General features: G+C 45.1%; 1 protein-coding gene and 1 long non-coding RNA gene across 14 annotated transcripts in view; one reads left to right on the top strand and one right to left on the bottom strand.

The window, feature by feature from the left end:
* LOC134932652 (uncharacterized) overlaps positions 1 to 17,573 on the bottom strand; it is a 47,612-nt gene extending 30,039 nt beyond the window's left edge. Inside the window, exons 1-2 of the long non-coding RNA XR_010179439.1 lie at positions 17,497 to 17,573; positions 5,376 to 5,439 (exon numbers count right to left, since the gene is read on the bottom strand). This is a non-coding gene — a long non-coding RNA (uncharacterized LOC134932652). The remainder of the gene's footprint in view (positions 1 to 5,375; positions 5,440 to 17,496) is intronic.
* Positions 4,963 to 21,747, top strand: part of MDFIC (MyoD family inhibitor domain containing) — a 236,090-nt gene continuing 219,305 nt past the window's right edge. For 3 of the 13 annotated variants that reach the window (XM_063927244.1, XM_063927250.1, XM_063927251.1), the window contains exons 1-3: positions 4,967 to 5,336; positions 19,869 to 20,023; positions 21,528 to 21,679. In XM_063927244.1, coding sequence (XP_063783314.1) covers positions 21,586 to 21,679 — 94 coding nt within the window. In that variant the 5' untranslated portion in view covers positions 4,967 to 5,336; positions 19,869 to 20,023; positions 21,528 to 21,585. Of the gene's footprint in view, positions 5,337 to 19,868; positions 20,032 to 21,527; positions 21,680 to 21,747 lie in introns of all 13 variants that reach the window. The other 10 variants (XR_010179438.1, XM_063927249.1, XM_063927245.1 and 7 more) reach the window with 9 other exon arrangements.

Here is a 21,747-nt window from a genome sequence, read left to right as displayed (position 1 = left end):
TCACATAAAGTTTCTGTGTGACTTCCATATTTCTCACACATTATATACCTGGCCGACCCAATTGGTCGGACCACTGAATCAACCCGAACCGAGGTTGATCGCCCCCTACCTGAACAAGTGGCCCCCATAGTTCGAAAGTGTTGCTTTATTTAGCCAACCCTTTACGAAAAACCAAATGTCAACAATAGGCTGACGGTGGCGGTTTACCGAGTACCCCACTCACTCGCCCACGCCGACCAATACGACCTGATCACACCGATATGGTGCTGGCGTACTCGACCTAGGGCCCCTGCGACCTGAACCTCTATTTACTGGAACCTGCGAGGGTTATCCGAAGAACACTTACTCTTTCCAGTAACTATTGGTTGCTGGATAGTTCCTGAGTGAGCAGCGAACTTCCCTTAAAATAAAAAAATTACACAAATCACGTTAGAGTGTACAGATAGCGTTTGTGACCCCTTTACTCTAATGGTATTAGGTCAGATTACTAACTACTGCACACACTTACGTGCGGTCCAGTCGTTCAGTACACAAACAACTAAGCTTATGTACGGAAAGACCACTGGAATCGAAACTTACGACTGCGAATTCCTTCAGCCAGAGCTTATATGGCCTATATGGGTGTTGCACCAACCCTTTTCGGTGTTGTGCCTGTGAACTGTATAGCGGACTTCCTTGTCGGCTGTACCTGGACCTCCTGGTCTGTTATGACCTCCTGGTCTTGTTACAGTATGACCTCCTGGTCTTGTTACAGTATGACCTCCTGGTCTGCTATACTCTAATGCTCAAAATTGTATATTTAACCAGAGATGCCTCCCTAGCCACCGTGCACGTCACTTACACGCATGTACCTCACGAGTACTCGACTTTTCTTGTGGTTCAACCTTTAAAAATTGTAAAAACACTCACTCATCACATGTACACTTTTGTTTTCTATCTCTATTTCTGCGCAGAAATTTTTTCTTCAGATCAGGTGTGTTACCAATTAGGAGCAGGATCTGTTAATTAAAATTTCGGACACCCAAAAATAGACTTGCGTTATTTCTCGCCTCGCGTTATTTATCGCTTTGCGTTAAAAATCAACTCATCGTGACTTGAGCTACGTGGGCGTAACCGGACGCTCCGTTGCGTAACGTACGCTGCGTGCGTCGGCCTTTGGATTGCGTACGCAGGTCTTTGTTAGAGACACGTATACGCAAAGCAAAGATCCACCGTAACACAATTTATACTTTTATCAATGTAGATGATCCTTGATCATCTACCACACAACACACTGACTTCGCCTTATCTCCCAGGCAAAACTGTGTGTTTGTCTATCTTTTAACTATATTACCTTTACTCTTAAACTATGAAATAACGGCAAATCTTTTTTTAGCACTTCTATCAACTATAAAACTGGCAGACAGGAGAGTGATATACGAAAATGAAAAAGAAAAGGAAATGCAGATATATATGTGTGCGTGCGTGTGTACGCAAGACAGAAAAATAAACAGTTTTAAAAGACACTAGCGTTTTGTTCTTACCTCCGGTTCCCGGATTCCTTCAGCACTCTTTACCTAAGCGAAGCAGACGCTTATCCTGTCAGCACTACGAGGGATACAACCTCCCGCCCTTTGCTGAGGGATAATGTCTGCTGATCTACCTAGTGCAGATATGTGAAGGACGGGCGAGCCGCCAATTGACAAAAATAAATATTTATCGTACTTTAAGAGGTCTAAGAACACTGTACGCTATCTACGTAAGAAGTACCGTAAGGGTACGCAAGTTGTGTAGCGATCGCTCAACCGTAGTCGAGACGCTCAAGCGTCACGTTCGCTTACGGCCCAGTGATCACAGGCAGGCACGCTATTGGCTGCCGACTAACGTAATGATTCGCTATAGCGTAGCGTACGCTCGGGACCACGAGGAGATCACCAGCGGTGCAGACGCTTACAACGTTAAACCTTTATATCTATACCTTTAACGATGAGATACACAGTATACCTTAGTGTAGAGACAGAGTGTAAGTGCAACCTGGTGTAACCTGATTAACTACAAAGCTGCTTGAGCGTCACCGACGCTCAGAGAATACTTAACACTATAAGAAATACACAGATACCTGGGCTTAGGGTCCAAAACCTATTATATGTATTATAACTATTATACTTGCAAAAAGGAATCACAGTACAAATGATACACTACAATATAACATAAACCAATTAACCAGATAAACTAGACAGGAAATACAATACAATATAATTAAAGGAAAATACGAGAGAGATAGAGAGAGAGGGAGAGACAGAGAGAGAGATGGCTCACAGTAAGACAATATGATTACGGAGAAAACTTACGCACAAGGGGAACGATCGCATGCGCCTCGATATCCAGCTCCCGATTATCAGCAATGAGAACCGTTGAAGAGAGTGGACTGGATATGGTCGGCCTGCCTATTTATGCCCCACACACAATACAATTCAATGGTCCCTACAATCTCATTGTTCATTGGACACAGGAATTCGGCTTCGCATTATAACAAAAGGTCATAGGTTGATTCATACAGGTGGGCTGTGACTATTTCCAACTGCTCAGGTGGGAGGGAAACTGGGTTTCCCGCCGCATGGGTAATAAAGTGCAAATAAAGTAAATGTTCATAAACTTCTTATGTCCATAACTATTCGCACGAGCGATTGATCTGCTTCAAACCAACACCGGAATATTTCTAATTAAATATTCTTCCGATGGATACTAAACACCACTGTATTACTCCTGTCTGACCCTTCGTATCAAACAAAGAGGGATTCCTCTGTTCATGAACATTCTATATTAACCAAACTTTCAGAATCTATCAAAGGGACCATGATCTACAAATTACATTATTAGTGAAAATATGTAATGATTGAGTCGCACGCTACGATCGCATAAACTCTACCGTAAATACGCATACCATGCGCCTGCGGGTGCCCGCGACTGTGAGTATGCGCACGTACGGGAGAGCGTACGCATGCGCAGCACGGACCAGTGTGAGGTGCAAATATGGTAGTGTGCATAGAGATATTTTTCTGACTTTGACAGATTTAGGTGTGTGTGTGTTAGGTTTAAGCTGCGTGGGGATGGTCAGGGTTAGCCTGTGAAAAGGCGGGGTTAGGTTTAGGCTGTGGGGAAGGGGGGTTAGGGCTAGGCACCATTGGGGAGTGTTAGAGTTAGGCTATGTGTTTGGGGGGGGGTGTTTAGTTGTAGGCTGCAGTAAGGGTGGGTTACGGGGTAAGGGGTGGCATGCTAACCCAACCCCTGTCAGGATTTTAAACAGCGGGATGCCATGGTCGGTTTTTTGACTGCCGGTATCCAGACTGCTGTCATTTCAGCTCCAACCCGTTATCTGCTTTTATACATGCTGAAGTTTGTTGTATAACCAGCTTTAACCAGTGCCATTTGACACCATCTCTTCTTACATCCAGGGCCGGATTAAGCCTTGGGGGGGCCTGGTGCACTTAAGACAGGGGGGCCCTGGTGGGGGAGGGTGTATATTAGATTGTGCATACCTCTCAACATGACCCATTCTGGGAGGGACACATGCTCTCTACCTGGACTTCCCTTTTAATATATGATTTTTTTCAACAAAAACGATTACAGTCATAATTAAGAGGGAAGTCCACATAGAGGGCATTTTGTCCCTCCTGGAATGAGATGTATGGATTGTGTATATTAAATATAAACCAATGGTGTACATTAGATTTAAACTAATAGTTTAATAAGGCCTGGGTACTGTTTATATCTCCACCTAATAGAGATACAAATATTTTATAATGTTTTGTTGTAGTGGAACAAAGACAACTTAAACAACCTTAAAATACACATAAAAAAATAAAATCTATAATTTATCTTGCAAAATGCAATAGCAATAGCCTCTGTACTACTAACACACTGGGACAGGACTCAGGAGGACTCTCTGTGGGTCTATCTCTAGACGTGAACGCTCTCATTAGATAACAGGTTACACAGGACCCTGACACCTAGGCGGGAGGAGGAGAAGCTGGGATCCCTGGGTCACTTACAGTTCTCTCACCTCTGCTATCTCTCCTCTGGTCAGGAAGCTCCATCGGTATCTCATGAAACCTGACACTCCTGTGTCTCTTCCTGCAATGCATACTGTCCTGCTCACATCCTGGCAGCCTGGTTCTGCTGCTGCACAAGAGGGAGAGCTAGTGATATTAGTGTGCTCTGGCTGGGGGGGCCCTTGACAGAGGGCGGCCCGTGGTACAGTATGCCCTGCATCCCCCCCTTAATCTAGCTATGGTTACATCTCCCCCTTAACCAGAAGCTGTATCATACTGTAGTATATATGAAGCAGCCATATCTAAAAGCGCATGTGTGACTATATAGAATTCAGTCACAATTACCTGAACAAACCCTTACTATACTTGTCCTAAGCTTGCCTGCATCTTTCCTCCCTAGTTCTGCCACTCTAGGGGGTATATTTACCAAAGTGCGGTTTATAGAAATGGAGATGTTAGCTAGAATCTGATTGGTTGCTATGGGCAACACCTCCACTTCTATAAACCCACACTTTAGTAAATACTGTATACTCCTAAGTGTAAATTTGCTGATATGAAATAATATTTATATGGATGTGTGTGTCCACATTTTGATGTGCTTACGCAGGGATAAAATACATGTCTAATGCAAAAACAGCACCACAGATGTATGTTCATCTGTAAATGATCCTCTTAAACTTCATTCTTTCAGTTTCAATACATGGATTCTAGACAAAAATATATTATTTGTATCATATTACGAGTATTGAGTGTATTCATTATTCACATGTGTGAACCAAAGTTGAAACAAATGATTTACTGGTGTAAAACTGCCACTGACATTTTCCCTGTGCTATCAAAACCACTCCATCTACTGTCAAATGGGTTTGTAAAAGGTTATGTATAAGCTACTAAGCACTAGATGGCGTGTGATGGTATGTGCGTGTGTGGGTGTTTGTGTGCCTGACAGTATATAGAGTTTAGAAGCAGAATTCTGTAATGGCTGCTAACTTGAAGAGTGCAGAATCAGTATGTATCTGTTTATCAAGTTGTGTCTGTACATCTGGTCTGTGCTGAAGAGTGTTACATATTGAACTGCAAAATACCCATGACCTGCTGTGATGTGTTCCTGTGGTTCACCCTGTGGGAGCAGACGTTTAAACATGCAGAGCAAGATATAACAGAGTAAAAGACCGAAGAAAGTTTTTGTCTAGCAAGGGAACGAAACTTAGTGTGACATACAAATATACAGTATCTACACACAGGGATCTAGGAGGTTTGGATCAAGGAACTAAACTGGACAAGGCACCACAGGAAGAACTGTAAGTAAGTTCCTCCACATGAAAATCAACTGTACTGTATTACTTCACAGGCTGAATGTGTGCGACTGGGCTGGTTATCCACAAGGATATTTGTGTCAGCATTTTTCCTACAGAAAAAAAAAAACAGAAAAAAAAGCATTGGACGCTAAATGCAACACATCATTGTGAAATATATAGATAAAATAAGTGAACGCAATGAATGTTAAGTAGTAATGAATACTGAGCTACGTACAGTATATTCACATTTCTGTAGTAAACTTTTTCAGTAAGCTTAAAATGTAAACCATATTTTGTGGAGAAAAGACTGAATGTGCTAATACTGAGATAAATGAATAGATATGTTTAAGTCTATGTACCATATCAATGCAAAGGCCCTCTGACTTCTAGCCTAATCTACATTATGCCCCTGTCAGGTATTGTATATACTGTAATATTTTGTTGAGTCTCACATACGCAAAAACTCCATAACATCAGAAGTGGATTTAGTTTGACCACTGTTTCTAAATATGTGAGGGAATAATCTGTGATAGAAATAAATTATGTCGGTGAAGTCAAGGATATTATACGTTTAAGCACTCTTACATGCAGGTACAAAAAATGACACACAGTCTAGCCTACAATCAGAGGAATAAGCAATTCATATAAATGTGTCATACCCTGTTTTAAGTAAATATATCAGATTTTTATTTAAAACAGTAGCATGTAATTTGTATTACTGCCTCTTAACGTTTACAATATACAGTATAACTACGCATATATACATATTCACCACTTACTGTAATCTGTATGTAGTTATTTAAGTTGCCATTTATAACATTTGCATGTTTTACTGTATATTCCAAGATAATGATAACAGAATGGCTAAACAGCTAATGCTACCACTACCGTATATACCTTTCAATATGGGTCATTCAAGTACAGTATGTATGTATGTATGTATGTATGTATGTATGTATGTATGGAAACACCAAGAGCATTCACTCATATACTGTTCAACATTTTTATAGCTGGAACGCACAGTTATCAGTTTCCTATTGTTTTAGTGCCAGTGTGCCATTGTTTGTCACATTGCTCTGAGGTTCCCAGTAGTATATACAGGTTGAGTATCCCATATCCAAATATTCCGAAATACGGAATATTCCGAAATACGGACTTTTTTGAGTGAGACTGAGATAGTGAAACTTTTGTTTTTTGATGGCTCAATGTACACAAACTTTGTTTAATACACAAAGTTGTTAAAACTATTGCATTAAATGACCTTCAGGCTGTGTGTATAAGGTGTATATGAAACATAAATTAATTGTGTGCATGTACACACACTTTGTTCAATGTACAAAGTTACAAAAAATATTGGCTAAAATTACCTTCCGGCTGTGTGTATAAGGTGCATATGTAACATAAATGCATTCTGTGCTTAGATTTAGGTCCTATCACCTTGATATCTCATTATGGTATGCAATTATTCCAAATTACGGAAAAATCCGATATCCAAAATACCTCTGGTCCCAAGCATTTTGGATAAGGGATACTCAACCTGTACAGGTTGAGTCTCCCTTATCCAAAATGCTTGGGACCAGAGGTATTTTGGATATGGGATTTTTCCGTATTTTGGAATAATTGTATACCATAATGAGATATCATGGTGATGGGACCTAAATCTAAGCACAGAATGCATTTATGTTTCATATACACCTTATACACACAGCCTGAAGGTCATTTTAGCCAATATTTTTTATAACTTTGTGCATTAAACAAAGTGTGTGTACATTCACACAATTCATTTATGTTTCATATACACCTTATACACACAGCCTGAAGGTCATTTAATACAATATTTTTAATAACTTTGTGTATTAAACATAGTTTGTGTACATTGAGCCATCAAAAAACAAAGGTTTCACTATCTCACTCTCACTCAAAAAAGTCCGTATTTCGGAATATTCCGTATTTCGGAATATTTGGATATGGGATACTCAACCTGTACTATATCTCTGAGGATCAGCAGACCTCAAAATGTTTGTGCACTGGATAAAACATTTAATTTTTTTTTAGGTATAATTCAAGTGTACGAAGCTGTTAATACAGAATCTTTGTACTGCGTGCATCCATATATTTACTAAATTTGAATTAGAACTTGAAGTACAAACTTCCTATAACTGTCAGTGACCCATATCTTCAAGAATGATCCACGTGTGTGGTCCTTTAGTGTTTAGTTCCCATGCAGTTGGAGTATGGAGCAGAGATAAGCAGAGCACAGTTAATAGTGACCTCACCAATTGGAATGGTGATTCCTTTGATGAAACCGCCCCCTCTAAGAGGTAGAGAAATGCATCAGGTATTTCGGTCAGTGATTTCACCATTAGCTGTGTTCAGCTCATCTTTGCTTGACTCTGCCTGTATCAAGGGGTCCGTATGTATGAAGTCCTTTTGTGTTCTCGGAGTACTGTATGGAGAAGAGACGAGATGAGCTGATATCACCAATATTAATGAAACTGCCCCACCTCTAAGAGAAATAAAAAAGCGTCTGGTATTTGCGTTGGTACCATCACCATTAACTGTGTTCTGTACGGTAACTAAACTCCAAATGACTCTGTATGTGCAGAGCCCCTGTGAATTTGCAGGTATGCTCCAGCAACAGGGACCATTTGGACCATAACTAGGAGGTATAATAACCTTGGCACCATATGGGAGATTGATAAAATAAGTATTGTGGCTGCCAAGAATCCACTATCTGTTACTAATACACAAACATCTATTGCTGCTTTTTCATTCGTACATGGGGTGTGTAATAAGTTTCCAGACTCACAAAAAGTATTATATTTACAAAGGGAACATTACATTTTTACAAAGTATTCACCAGAGGAGTCTATGCAAAGTTACGTTCACTCAAACCACTTGGTGAAGCAGCTGGACCAGTCCGAACCTATATGCTGGATGAAGGTCTCCACTGCAGCTTCCAATGACTCAAAACAAATCTCATGCATCTTACACTTGATTTGGGTAACACAAAGAAGTCACAGGGGGGCATGTCTGGACTGTACAGTGAAAGACCAACCTCCTGTATGTGTACATAGGCCAGAAAATCCACCACTCTCCTGGACTTGTGGGCAGGTGCATTGTCACGATAGAGAAGGACACCACAAGCGCGAGTTTTTGCATGGCACCTGGAAATGGTTTCCGACACATGCGGCAGGCATTGGTTAGCTTACCAGTCCCCAGTGATGGGGTATGGTAGCTACATGACCAGTGTTTGCCAGAGAAACAGCCGTCATCTGCTTGGCCACAATGCACTCATGTTGGACCATCTGTGGTGGCGCACCACCAACTGGGCTTCACTGGGCTGACTGTTTTTTGGTCTCAGGGGCAAAACTGTAGATTCAGGATTCATAGCCACTGATAATCTCTCAGACAGAGTTTGAGTGACTGCCATCAAACCAGGCCCGAATGTTGCGGCACCAAGTCACCCGAGCCTCCTTCTGCACTCGAGTTAGCTGATGGTGCACCCAACGAGCAAAAATCTTGCTCAGGCCAAACTTTTTGTGGAGTATCAAGCTGATGGATTCCGATGAGATGCCTATCTCCTTCTCTAACTGGCCCATGGTCATTCTGATGTCCATCTCAACTGTGGCCCGCAAGACAATAACATTGTCCTTGGTGATGGCAGACACGTTGGCTGCAGCGATTCTCTTCTTCAAGGGACCATCTCCTGCACCAAAATTCTGCAAACCAGTCAAACACATTGGTTCGGTATAACGCTTCCTCCCAAAAAGCAGCTCACAGTCAGTCAATACTTTCCTGCTGTCACAAACCTCTCTTGTAGTCGTAGAACATCATGGCTCTCCAGTGGCCGCTGGTGAGCTCCATAACAATTTTGTGAAGGAAGTGAACATGCTGAATTTCTCTGTGTGTAGTGCTGCTTATATACAGATCTGTGCTATTCCATTTCATAAGAACTTTAGTCAGAGAATACAGTTCACAACCAGACAGTCAGACTGTGTATACTTCTCCTATGCACTGCACAACCAGGCACGTATTGCACTAACTTTCTCAACAGGAACTAATTCAATTACAATCACTTAGGGGGCTATTTATCACTGAATATTTGTGACATACCCGAAAAGGTTCCCCCAAATGTATGAAGGCGAGACCGCAGCAGATGTTACTGATATCTGCTGTGGACTGGTCCCTCTACTTTCAACAGCAGTTGCAGCCCCCATAGGTTTCTGTGGGGGCTGCAAAATGTCAGCTTTACCAAGCTGAGTTTGGCCCCAGTAACTTAACGCCATTTTCAGATAACATTGTGCTGCTCTTTCCTTTGGTCTACAGATTGCATAAAACACCGGGAGTGGGTTCCTCTGAAACCCTCCCCGGCAATGATCACTGCACATGTGTGGTCAGCAGAATGTGTATGCGCAGAAATGCCTAGGCTCTCAAAGTAGAAGTTAAATGATTGCTAATCTCTTTACACATCGCAGTCATGTGCTTCTTTCTGAGCAACTGACCCTGCATGTGATATTTAGTGCATTCGGGGGAATCTTAATCTAATACTTGATAATTAATAAATATCCCCAGTTTGCATGCAAAGTGATTATTAAAAAGTATTTAGTCTGTGGCCACAGATTGGTTTGTGAATCCTCCGGAGAGTTATATTTCATAAAATGGAATTTAATATACTATTTGGTGAGACTACTTCATTGTTCGTTTTATTCAGTGCTATTTTTGTAAAATAAAATAGGTTCAGGAACACCTGGGTGGTGGGAGAAAAAAAAAATCCTGATTCATGCCCGTTACATTATTTTTCCTCCTTATAGTAATGCCCCTTACACAATATGACTGACACCGTAACGTCCATTACACATAATGCAACACACAGTAATGCTCATTACACAATGACACACACCGTAATGCCAATTTCACAATATGACTGACACCGTAACGTCCATTACATATTATGCCACATACCCTAATTCCCATTACACCTTATGGCACACACTGTAATGCCCATTACACATTATGCCACACATAGTTATGCCCCTGACACCATTTTATGCCCCACACACAATAGTGCCCCTTACAAATGATGCCTCACAATAACACTTCTAATTACTTTTAAATTACCTGCTTGTTGTTAGGAGTCCCATGCTCATTGTCAGGGGCTTCATGCTCTTTGCCAAGGGATTTATGCTTGTTGCCTGGGGTTTCATGCTCTGGATTCCAAGCTCATTGCCAGGAGTCTCTTGGTGCCAGGGGTCTCCTCAATGCAAAGGGTTTCATGCTCATTGTCAGGGGTTTTCTGATCATTGCCAGGGGTCTCCTGCTTGTTGCCAAGGGTTTCCTGCTCATTGTCAGGGGTCTCCTGCTCATTGCCAGGGGTTTCATGCTCATTGTCAGGGGTATTCTGCTCATTGACTGCCAGGGGTCTCCTGCTACTTGCCAGGGGTCTCCTGCTCATTCCCAAGGGTTTCATGCTCGTTGTCATTGGTTTCCTACTCATTGCCAGTGGTCTCCTGTTCGTTACCAAGGGTTTCCTGCTTGTTGCCAAGGGTTTCATTGGTCAGCACCCCACCCCCACAAGTTGGTAACCCCATTACCAGCACACCAGCAACACCCCTTCCCTTCTCCGCCCGCAGACATATAACAGTGGCCTGTATCTCCCCCCACTCCCCCCCATCAGAATACAGCAGTGGCCAGCTTCTATCCTCTACTCCCCCATCGGAGATCAGTGGCCACCTTCTTCCTCCTCTCTCCCTCCCTGTCTGAGGACAGCAGCAGCCGGTTTCACCCCCTCTATCCCCCCACCAGAGTACAGCTGTGGACAGGCCACAGGAGGTCCTAGAATGCAGTTCCTTGCAGGGCCAGTGACAGTGGGGGACAGGGGACACATGTACTGGGCCCCAAGGATCAGAAGGGCCCCAAAGATATGCCACTTAGTGCACAGCAGGGATGTGTGCCTGCTCTTCTGGGTCCAGCTCTGTTCCAGGCAGTTACTGGACATGGCAGCAGCTCCACTGGTCAGGATTCCCTGCCCTGTTCCAGCCTCTCTGGTGGGGTGTGAGGGCAGCATGGTACCTGCTGTGCAGTGTTCGGGTCTGGATACTGGGGAGTGTGGCACAGGTGAGTATCTTTCCAGGGTAAAGTGGGATACACATGTAGAGATGTGTGTTTAAATTTTAAGCAATCTGACTAGATTGCACACATCGCTCCGTGTGTATAGCCCATAGCGATAGCGATGCACTGGGTGAAGTGAGCGTTTTTTTTTCTCTTGCTCAGCACACATCTGTTGGACACATATCTCCATGCGTACCCTCCCCTTCCCCCTTAAGAGTGGATTGATGAGGGGATACAGAGCTTTGGGATGGGGTAGGAGAGCTGGGAATGCAGCATGGAGTCATTGGTAGAGACAGGCTGTGGGGTGTTTGGGAGGAAGGAGAGAGGGAGACACAGACTGTGGTGTGTGTGGGCAGTGGTGTAACTACTGCCCCCGCAGCCCTTGCGGTGGCTTGGAGGCGCAGGGCTGCGGGGGGTGCCGCCACTGATTAAGTGCAGAGCCGTCCGCATGTCAATCTGCTGTCTCCCTTCTTCCCTCTGCTGGCGCCCTAGCCGCTGCTGTGAAGGAGGGACATGGGGGGCACAGCGCGCGCCCCTCCTGTGTCCCTCCTGCGTCCCTCCTGCGTCTCCGGCAGGTCTATTAAATGAAGTGCCCGTTCGTGAGCTCTGATTGGCTCATGAACCAGCACTTCATTTAACAGACACGCCGGAGACGCAGGAGGGACACAGGAGAGACGTGCACTGTGCCCTTTGTGTCCCTCCTTCACAAAACAGCGGGGGAGCGGGGTTGAGTTGTAACTGGCACTGGGGGAGCATATTTGGCACTGGGGGAGGGGGAGCATATTTGGCACTTGGGGGGGCATATGTGGCACTGAGGGGGCATATGTGGCACTGGGGGGTATATGTGTACCTGGCACTTGGAGGGGCATATTTGCATTGGGGGCATGTGTGTACCTGGCACTGTGGGGGAATATCTGGCACTGGGGGCATATGTGGCACTATGAGCACAGCCCTAGCAACAAGCATTACCCCCTAGCAACGAGCATGACACACAGTGCATGAAACCCCTGGCAACCAGCATGACACCCAGTGCATGAAACCCCTGGCCACGAGCATGACACCCTGAGCATGAAAACCCCTGGCACCGTGCATGGAACCAAGAGCATGAAACTCCTGGCAACGAGCAGGTAATTTAAAAGTAATTAGAAGCCTTACTGTAGGACTTAATGTGTAATGGGCATTGCGGTGTGTGGCATAATGTATCACGGACATTGCGGTGTGTGTCATAATGTGTCACAGGCGTTACGGTGTGTGGCATACTATATCACGGGGCATTGTGGTATGTGGTATAATGTCTCAGGGGTATTGCAGTGTGGCATAATGTATAACGGGCATTGAGATTCCTGTCATAATGTGTCACAGGCATTACGGTGTGTGGCATATTGTGTCGTGCATCATAGTGTGTGGCATAATGTCTAAGGGCCATTGCAGTATGTGGCATAATGTATACTGGACATTACTATAAGGAGCAAAAATGACAAATAATGTAAGGGGCATGAATCAGGATTATTTTTCTTTCCTGTGGTGGCCAACGTCTGGGCGTGCAGGTTGCAAAACTGGGGTATAAGGTAGTCTTTTCCTGCAGTGCCACACCCCTTTATGCGAAGCCACACTCATTTCAACAAAGCCATACCCCTTTATCGGCGCGTGCAGATTCATCACTTTACTAGTGCCAATTATGAAGGTGGGGGGGGCGCCAGAGAATTTTTTGGCTTGGGGGAGAAAAATTTCTAGTTACGCCACTGTGTGTGGGGGAGTAAGGATATATATAGATAGATAGATAGATAGATAGATAGATAGATAGATAGATAGATAGATAGGTAGGTAGATAGATAGATAGATAGATAGATAGATAGATAGATAGGTAGGTAGGTAGGTAGGTAGGTAGGTAGGTAGGTAGGTAGATAGATAGATAGATAGATAGATAGATAGATAGATAGATGGATAAACATATACATATATATATATATATATATATATAATTATGTAATACATTACTTATATAACACAGCAAATTCCATTGTGCTCTCTCTCTCTATATATATATTTATTTATTACGTTTCTTATATAGCGCAGCAAATATTGTAGATATATAATCTGAGGGGGACCCAGAGATATTACTGAAACGGTCCCCAAGATTTCTGTTGCTGGCCCTGGTTCCTGGTGATGTCATTTTTCAAATAACCTTCAGGAACGGCGTTCTGGGTCAAAAAGAGCCCTGGTTTTATTATTAGGGTGATCGCAACTGGAGCACATGCTTGTTTTTATTCTATTAATAAATCATTAAACTAGACAGCATCTCTCCATGTTGTTTAGGTCTGATTCAGAGATTTACACAAATGCAAATACCGCAGCAACCTAGATTTGCATTGAGATGCCCACTAGCGGCTTTGTGAGTCCCAGTAAAAGACATTGGTGGTCATTCCGAATTGTTCGCTCGCTAGCTGCTTTTAGCAGCTGTGCAAACGCTATGCCGCCGCCCTCTGGGAGTGTATTTTAGCTTAGCAGAAGTGCGAACGAAAGGATCGCAGAGCGGCTACAAAATTATTTTGTGCAGTTTCAGAGTAGCTCCAGACCTACTCAGCGCTTGCGATCACTTCAGACTATTCAGTTCCTGTTTTAACGTCACGAACACGCCCTGCGTTCGGCCAGCCATGCCTACGTTTCCCCAGCCACGCCTGCGTTTTTATTTGGCACGCCTGCGTTTTTCCGCTCACTCCCTGAAAACGGTCAGTTGACACCCAGAAACGTCCACTTCCTGTCAATCAGTCTGCGGCCAGCAGTGCGACTGAAAATCTTCGCTAGACCTTGTGTAAAACTACATCGTTCGTTGTAATAGTACGATGCGCGTACGCATTGCACTGCATACGCATGCGCAGAAGTGCCGTTTTTTTTGCCTGATCGCTGCGCTGCGACCGAAATCTGCTAGCGAACAACTCAGAATGATCCCCATTGTTTCGGTCACAGATCAGTCAATTATCAAACTTCTGAGTTTCCGCATGATCATGTAAACTTTCCCTGCATCGGTCATCACAAGACCATTGTGGCAAATACGCAGTTTGATTTAAATGAATAGTGAGACAATATTCACTCATCTGTGAAATAAGGGTTTGCATACATCTCTTAATCAGGCCCTTTGTTTGCATATGAAAGTAACACAATTAATACATATCAAGATTTTTATAAGCTGCAACAAAGCGCTGTGTTAAAAATGATGCCATACTGTACCATTGAGTCCTGGATGTAGTTATGTGACCAGGGGTCAGGAGACGGCCGGTCACAGAACCTCCACCTACATCCCGACCTCTGCAAATTCTGACAGTCGGCATGCCGACTACAAGGGACTATTCACACTCATAAGGTTACCACGACATCCATGGAGTGGGCATAGAACCTTGTGGTGAGCCTCCGAGCCCGCAGTGTGGCGAGTGCAGCGAGCCCGCAAGGGCCTATGTTGCACTCGCCCCCACCTCCCGCTTGCATTCTGCGGCCAGGATCCCAGCGTCGGGATGCTGACCGCCGGGATCCCAGCCACTGGTAACGCCTACCCAACCCCATTGAGTCCATGCAGTTGAAGTCCACATGAAAAATTATAACTAACAGCCAGCTGGACAGCTGTAACACCAAATGTTTTCCTAATATCAAGTGCCAGCCCATGTGTAACATCACTTGTCAATTTACAGAAGTTAATTGACCCGTATTGATGATAAAATCAGCATCATCAGAAGTTATTAGCTTAACAGACACAAATCATGATTTTAAAATGTCAGTTATGATTGACAGGCAGAGGTGGTCGCTGGGTGGGGGGGGGCGTTTGGACGCCGTTTCGTGGGAGCGGTCCGGCCAACGCAGGCATGGCCGGACCGAACAGGGGGCAGGCCGCAGCAGCTGCGGGCCGGGGAGCGTCGAGTAGCTCCTGGCCAGCGCAGCTTTAGCTACTCTTGCAGTGCAAAGGATGCCTTTGCACTTCTGCGGGGTGGCGGCACTGACATGTGGGGCGGACTAGCCCTCTGCTGGGCGTCCCCCCGCATGTCAGTGTGAATGATCGTAGCTGTGCAAATTTAGCACAGCTACGTTCAACTCGGAATGACCCCCAGTGTCTGTGAGCGATACCGATCACCAGTGGCGTGCGGTGAGGTCGGTGGCTGGTGAGGCACTACAGTCAAAATTTCCTTTGAGTACCAACGATGACTCCTACCACCGCCGACTCAATCCCCGTTATTGCCGCTGCCCCTACCAACACTTCAACAGAAATAATCTGTAATCTATGTGATCATAGTAGTGGTAGGTACTGGTTGGGGGTAGTAGACAAACATCATATCAGCGGGATGTAGTTGGCATCCCAATGTACGGATGCCGGCCATCTGGAGACCTGCGCCGGAATCCTGACACCTGTCAGAATGCCGGCCCCGGAATCCTGAATGCAAGTATGCTGAGGACGGTTAGGCTGTTGGGGGGAAGGGTTAGGGTTAGGCTGCGGGGGAGGGCGAGTGTTCGGCTGCGGGAATGGAGGGTTAGGCTGCGGGGAGGGAAGGTTAGGATTAGGGTTAGGCTACGGGGAGGGAGAGTTAGGATTAGGCTGCGGGAGGGGAGGATTAGGGTTAAGCTGCGGAAGGGGAGGTTAGGATTAGGCTGTGGGAGGGGAGGGCTAGCATTAAGATGTGGGAGGGGAGGGTTACGGTTAGGCTGCGGGAGGTTAGGGTTAGGCTGAGGGGAGGTTAGGCTGCGGGAGGTTAGGGTCAGGCTGCTGGAGGTTAGGATCAGGCTGCGGGAGGGTGGGGTTAGGGTCAAGCTGCGAGAGGGTGAGGTTAGGGTCTGGCTGCGGGAGGGCGAGGTAAGGGTCAGGTTGCAGAAAGGGAGGGTTAGGCTGCAAGGGGTGTTTGTGTTAGACCTTCATGGGAGGTGGGGTTAGGCTGTGGGGGGGGGAGATTAAGGTTACACTACATTACCTTCTGGCTGTTGCTATCTGGAGTGCACCTTCAGCCTGATGAAGTCCTAGTACTTTAGCTCACTCTCTCGGGGCTTGGTGTGAGCTGCTTAGGGGAGCCACTCTGCACAACACATCCTCTCTCACATGCAGCCTAAGCTCCAGCAGAGTCCAGTCCATGGCAGTTACAACATCATGCTATGGAGCCTCCGTAGTCGACGAACTGTAAAGTCTCCTCACCCATTCCAGTCTACTTTAATGCTGCTTGGGGCTCCGCCTTCGGAAATCCTGCAGCGGCAGCTTGCTAGCTAAGTACAGCATGGCAGGCCCTGGCGCTGAAATCCAGCCAGCAGGTCAGACACCTGGGGACACAGTCACCCAGCCCTGCTATGAGTAACGAGCAGGGGCTGCTGTTCACATTGCCCACGCCGCTACATGTCAGTTTGACAAGCGCAGCGGCAGTAATGGTGGACCCAGCAGCAGGCTAACAGAGCGGGGAGATCGCCTCTCCTGGCCGGCGCCGCCCTGCAATGCATACCCTTGCTGAGCGGGTTCTGCCGGCAGGTCCTCCGCCGCAGTCCTGCTCTCCCGGCATACAATGTGCCCAGGGCCGACCCAAGCCTACATTTTTTGGTAAGTGAATATAGATTTTGGCGCTCCCCCCCTTCCCCAATACCCACACACAAAAAAGCTTAAAGCGCAATGGGACGGCTATAAAACACTGGGGTGAGCTTATCTAAATTAGTAAACATGAGGGGCAGACATGGTTAATAAGACAACCAGCAGAGACATTGTGTTAAAATCAATATTAGTCAATGTGGTGCCCTCCTTTTGGTATAATCAGCCAGCCAGCAGCAAGTACAACATGTTAAAATTAATATTATTCAATATGGTGCCCTACAGTTCCAGGAGTGCACCATATTGACTTATATTAATTTTAACATGATGTACTTGCTGCTGGCTGGCTTATTATACCAAAAGGAGGGCACCACATTGACTAATATTGATTTTACCATGATGTCTCCGCTGGCTGGCTAAATAAAAATGACTGTCTGTGACTGTATACAGTGTGATTACTGGCTGTGTGTCAGCTGAGCCAGGCAACAGAGATTAATAATACAAAACTTACTGGCTGCTGCTGGATCATGAAAATGAGAGAACTCATACCGTCCCCATGAGCGACAGAGGCTGAACGGTAAGGCGGGTAGCGGGCAGGGCCAGCTCTATGTTACAGCAGCATCCTGCCCCAGCCCAGTTTGTGCATATGTAATGAGCGGCATGACGCTCCGCCGCTCATTACATATGCACAATCATGGGGCACTACACGGGAGGGAGGGGGGAGGACAGGCGCCCCCGCAGCAGCAGCACAGCACTGACTGTCACTGTCTGTCCATGACAGACTCAGTGAAGTCAGTGAAAATCGCTGTATGTGGCTGTCCGCCGCATAGTCTGAGTATATGTATGGCCGGCACTGGATGCGCACACCACGGCTGAAAACTCCAGTCCGGCTGGGGGTGTGCATTATTACCCACTGCAGGTATAAGCTCGAGGAGTGAAGAGGGGACAGTGGGGGGGGGGGGGGGGGGGTCTAATACGCATGTCAGTCAGCCAGCCACTGCCCAATCACACCAGCCATAGTGACAGGGGCGTGCTTTCATATGGGCTGAAAGCACACCCCTGTCACAGAGGCATTTCTAGCGGTGACGCTTATTGGCCTTTTCTCAATGGGCTTTTACTGCCCGACGTTTGGCCCCGCCCCCCGTTTCCGGCCCTTCCTTATCGACAGCCGGAGGCACCGTCAGATGTGCCTCCAAACACATTGTAAACTTTTTTTTTTACATGCTAAATATGATTTAACTAATATAAAGTCAAAAGCAGATACTTATGATACAGAATCTGTGTCATACGTATCTTCTCTGTATTATATTAATCATAAATGACAGGGGAGGCACTGCCTCCCCTGCCTCCCCTGACTGCACGTCCCTGCCGATCACGATGAGTGGCCCCGCTGGTCAGAGCTTCTGATCTTCCCTGCTGCAGGGAAGATCTGAAGCTATTGGGGGTCATTCAGAGTTGTTCGCTCGTTATTTTTTTATCGCAACGGAGCGATTAGTCGCTAATTCGCATGCGCAATGTCCGCAGTGCGACTGCGCCAAGTAAATTTGCTATGCAGTTAGGTATTTTACTCAGGGCATTACGAGGTTTTTTCTTCGTTCTGGTGATCGTAATGTGATTGACAGGAAGTGGGTGTTTCTGGGCGGAAACAGGCCGTTTTATGGGAGTGTTTGAAAAAACGCTACCGTTTCTGGGAAAAACGCTACCGTTTCTGGGAAAAACGCGGGAGTTGCTGGAGAAACGGTGGAGTGTCTGGGTGAACGCTGGGTGTGTTTGTGACGTCAAACCAGTAACGACAAGCACTGAACTGATCGCACTGGAAGAGTAAGTCTCGAGCTACTCAGAAACTGCACAGAGAAGTCTTTTCGCAATTTTGAGAACCTTTCGTTCGCAATTTTGATAAGCTAAGATTCACTCCCAGTAGGCGGCGGCTTAGCGTGTGCAAAGCTGCTAAAAGCAGCTTGCGAGCGAACAACTCGGAATGAGGGCCATTGTCAACGACAGCATGCTCCTGCATGTAGCCTCTTCCAGCTCTTAAGATATATCTTAAAGATATATTATGTGTATTGTACTATATCGTTTGCCCAGGACTGCCAGGGAGCTGCCGGGGCGAGTTCAAGGAAAATTGTTAACGAGAAATCATAATTTACAGGTTGTCTAGTGTATGGGCACCTTAAGGATGACATATAAACACAATTTACTTGATTTAATATTTCTCTCTAAACTTCTCATTAAGAAACTTTTGGCCCAGGGGTGCCATAAAAATAATTCTGATACTCCAGGCTGACGTGTTAAAACCACTGTCTTAATCTAATGCCCCATGTTCTGTCATTGGTAACACGGAAACTTCATTTACTCAATTTATAAGCTTCTCTATTTAAATAAAAACAATTGTGCAATAACAATGTAACTTTTTTGAAAATCACTATTTTTAATAGCTGACGATTCTAGTTATTATGCATTTATTAATATGTACTTATGTAGCGCCAGCATACTCCGTTGCGCAGTTACTATACAAAAAGTAAACATTAACTTGGCAACCTGGTGTGTCACATACAATATTCTGTACAGTGTGTGTGTGTGTGTGAATAATGTACTATGCTGGGCCTCCTCACTGTACAGACAGGATGGGTGTGGAGTGCTGCTAGTCATTTCATTATAAAATGAGTATCATGCAGAAAGCTACTTAGTAGTGCACACCTTAATGCACAAGCTGTATAATTATTACAGAGGTGATTCCCCGGCACACAGCACTCTCCGAAGCCACTGCTACTGTATACTGTATGAGGGTACAGGCTGTCAGTGACAGTCACATATGGCTTAGATGATGACAGAATTAATAACTGCACCTTCAGCTCTGACTTTAAGTTTTGACTAAAGTACCAGGAGGGGGCGGCCCCGGAGCCTCCTCCTTTGTCTGTTTTAGGGCGGTCGGCTGCCTGCCAGAGGGGGATGATTTCGAGTCTCCGGAAATGATGAAAATAAGGATTGAAAACGAGAGAGAAGAGTGAGTGAGCGAAATAAAAAGTTTCTTCTCCAAGGTAAAGATGTGAGTCCGGAGTGATGTCATGTATCCCTGTCCTGTCTGATCCGCTGCTATCTAACGGGACGCGCAGTCATTCCTGCACTGACTGAGTTGCACACTGATAGTGAGCTCTCTGCATAGCACTGGACACACCGATAGATAGTCCTGTATATGGCATTGCCCACAGCGCACTGATAGCTAGCCCTATGCATATCACTCAGCACACTGATAGCTAGCCCTATGCATGGCACTGAACACGCTGATAGCCCTCGGCATCGTACTGAGCACACTGGTAGTCCTCTGCATGGCACTGAGCACACCGATAGCTAACCCTATGCATGGCATTGAGCACATTGATAGCCCTCTGCATCGCTCTCAGCACGCGCTCTCTCAGAAGAGTTTTGACTGCAAACTCCTGCAACTAGTGCACTGGCACATTGCTGACTAACGTCCTCCTAACATTACAAAGCCTCCTTTCTCTGCTGCTAACACATTAACTTCGTCTATGCTGATCCTACTAATGATTCATGTCAGCGGGTCCGGGACAGTATAAAAGTTGCACCATATTGGATGATTTGGAGATATATTTATTTCCAGTGATATAGTTTATCAATTTTTCTATTGTATAGACCAAATGCATTATTTTTATGCTGTACTGTTATCTTCTATGGCACCAGTCTCCAAAAATGGTCAAAACACCAAGTTAGATTTTATTGGTAACTTTGAGGTAGAGCCCCAGTGTATGTCATCAAATAATACAATTACTCCTGGCTGATTCTCATTCACCTAAGAGCTTGTTCATACATAGGAGGCCACACCCATTAAGGACTGTTGTCCAATGAAGGCAAAATAGATAAAATCCAATCATAATATTGGGCTTCTTGTGTTTCTCTCACATTCATGCTCTGCCATTTGCTTAGGGTGGAAAAAGCATTGGGTATGAATAAGAGGTGTAATCTTTGGATCCATGATCCCTTTTGTAATCCCCTATTTGTGCTTTAATCACCATGCAGTAATCAGGATTAAATGTATTAAGTACATAGGATACTGTATGTCCTGATTAAACTTGTATTGGTTACTACTAGAGAATGTCTCATGTAGAGCTCCCACACTTTTACAAACAGACCAGCACTGCATGGAATATAAAGTTTGCTCACCCAACAATTGCCTTTAGGTCCCACATACAGTATGTCAGAACTGTTATACAGTAAAAGCCCGTCTTTCAGTTGCGCAGATGACAACAGCTAACACCTAATCTTCCCGAGTGCAAATAAGCAATACTTTGCTCATGTTGATTTGCACACTGTAACTTAATTTCTTGCTAGTAGCATATATTTGTTTACATATTTTTACTTATTTATGTATTTATTTTAAAATGAAATAGTTAGAATGTAAATGTGTCCAAGTGTAGGGCATGTAGTCTCACAAAGTGGTGTTTTTTGTATGAGTGCATATAAAGTTTGAGGAGGGCTGTGTGTGTGTAGTTGGTACAGTCATATGTTTCTTGTTTTCTCATGCAGTGCCTGCTGCAGAATTGTCTTTGGTTACATTTTTATTTCTTGTGGAGAGACCTGGCAGATGTCCCAAGTGAGAGAACCCTTTCTTCCAGGGCCTGTAGGGCCTGAACATGATACTTCAGCTGAAGACAGCCTCTTGATCTCCCTCCCCTTGGGTAAATCTCTGAAATATTGTATCCCTTGCTTGCTTTTACATGCACCTGAATTTCTGTTATATACAGTT

This window comes from Pseudophryne corroboree, chromosome 6, assembly GCF_028390025.1.
Source record: "Pseudophryne corroboree isolate aPseCor3 chromosome 6, aPseCor3.hap2, whole genome shotgun sequence".
In the NCBI taxonomy this organism is placed as follows: domain Eukaryota; kingdom Metazoa; phylum Chordata; class Amphibia; order Anura; family Myobatrachidae; genus Pseudophryne; species Pseudophryne corroboree.
The sequence above is the reverse complement of the archived record's forward strand: the minus strand, read 5'-3'. Positions and strand labels throughout refer to the sequence as shown.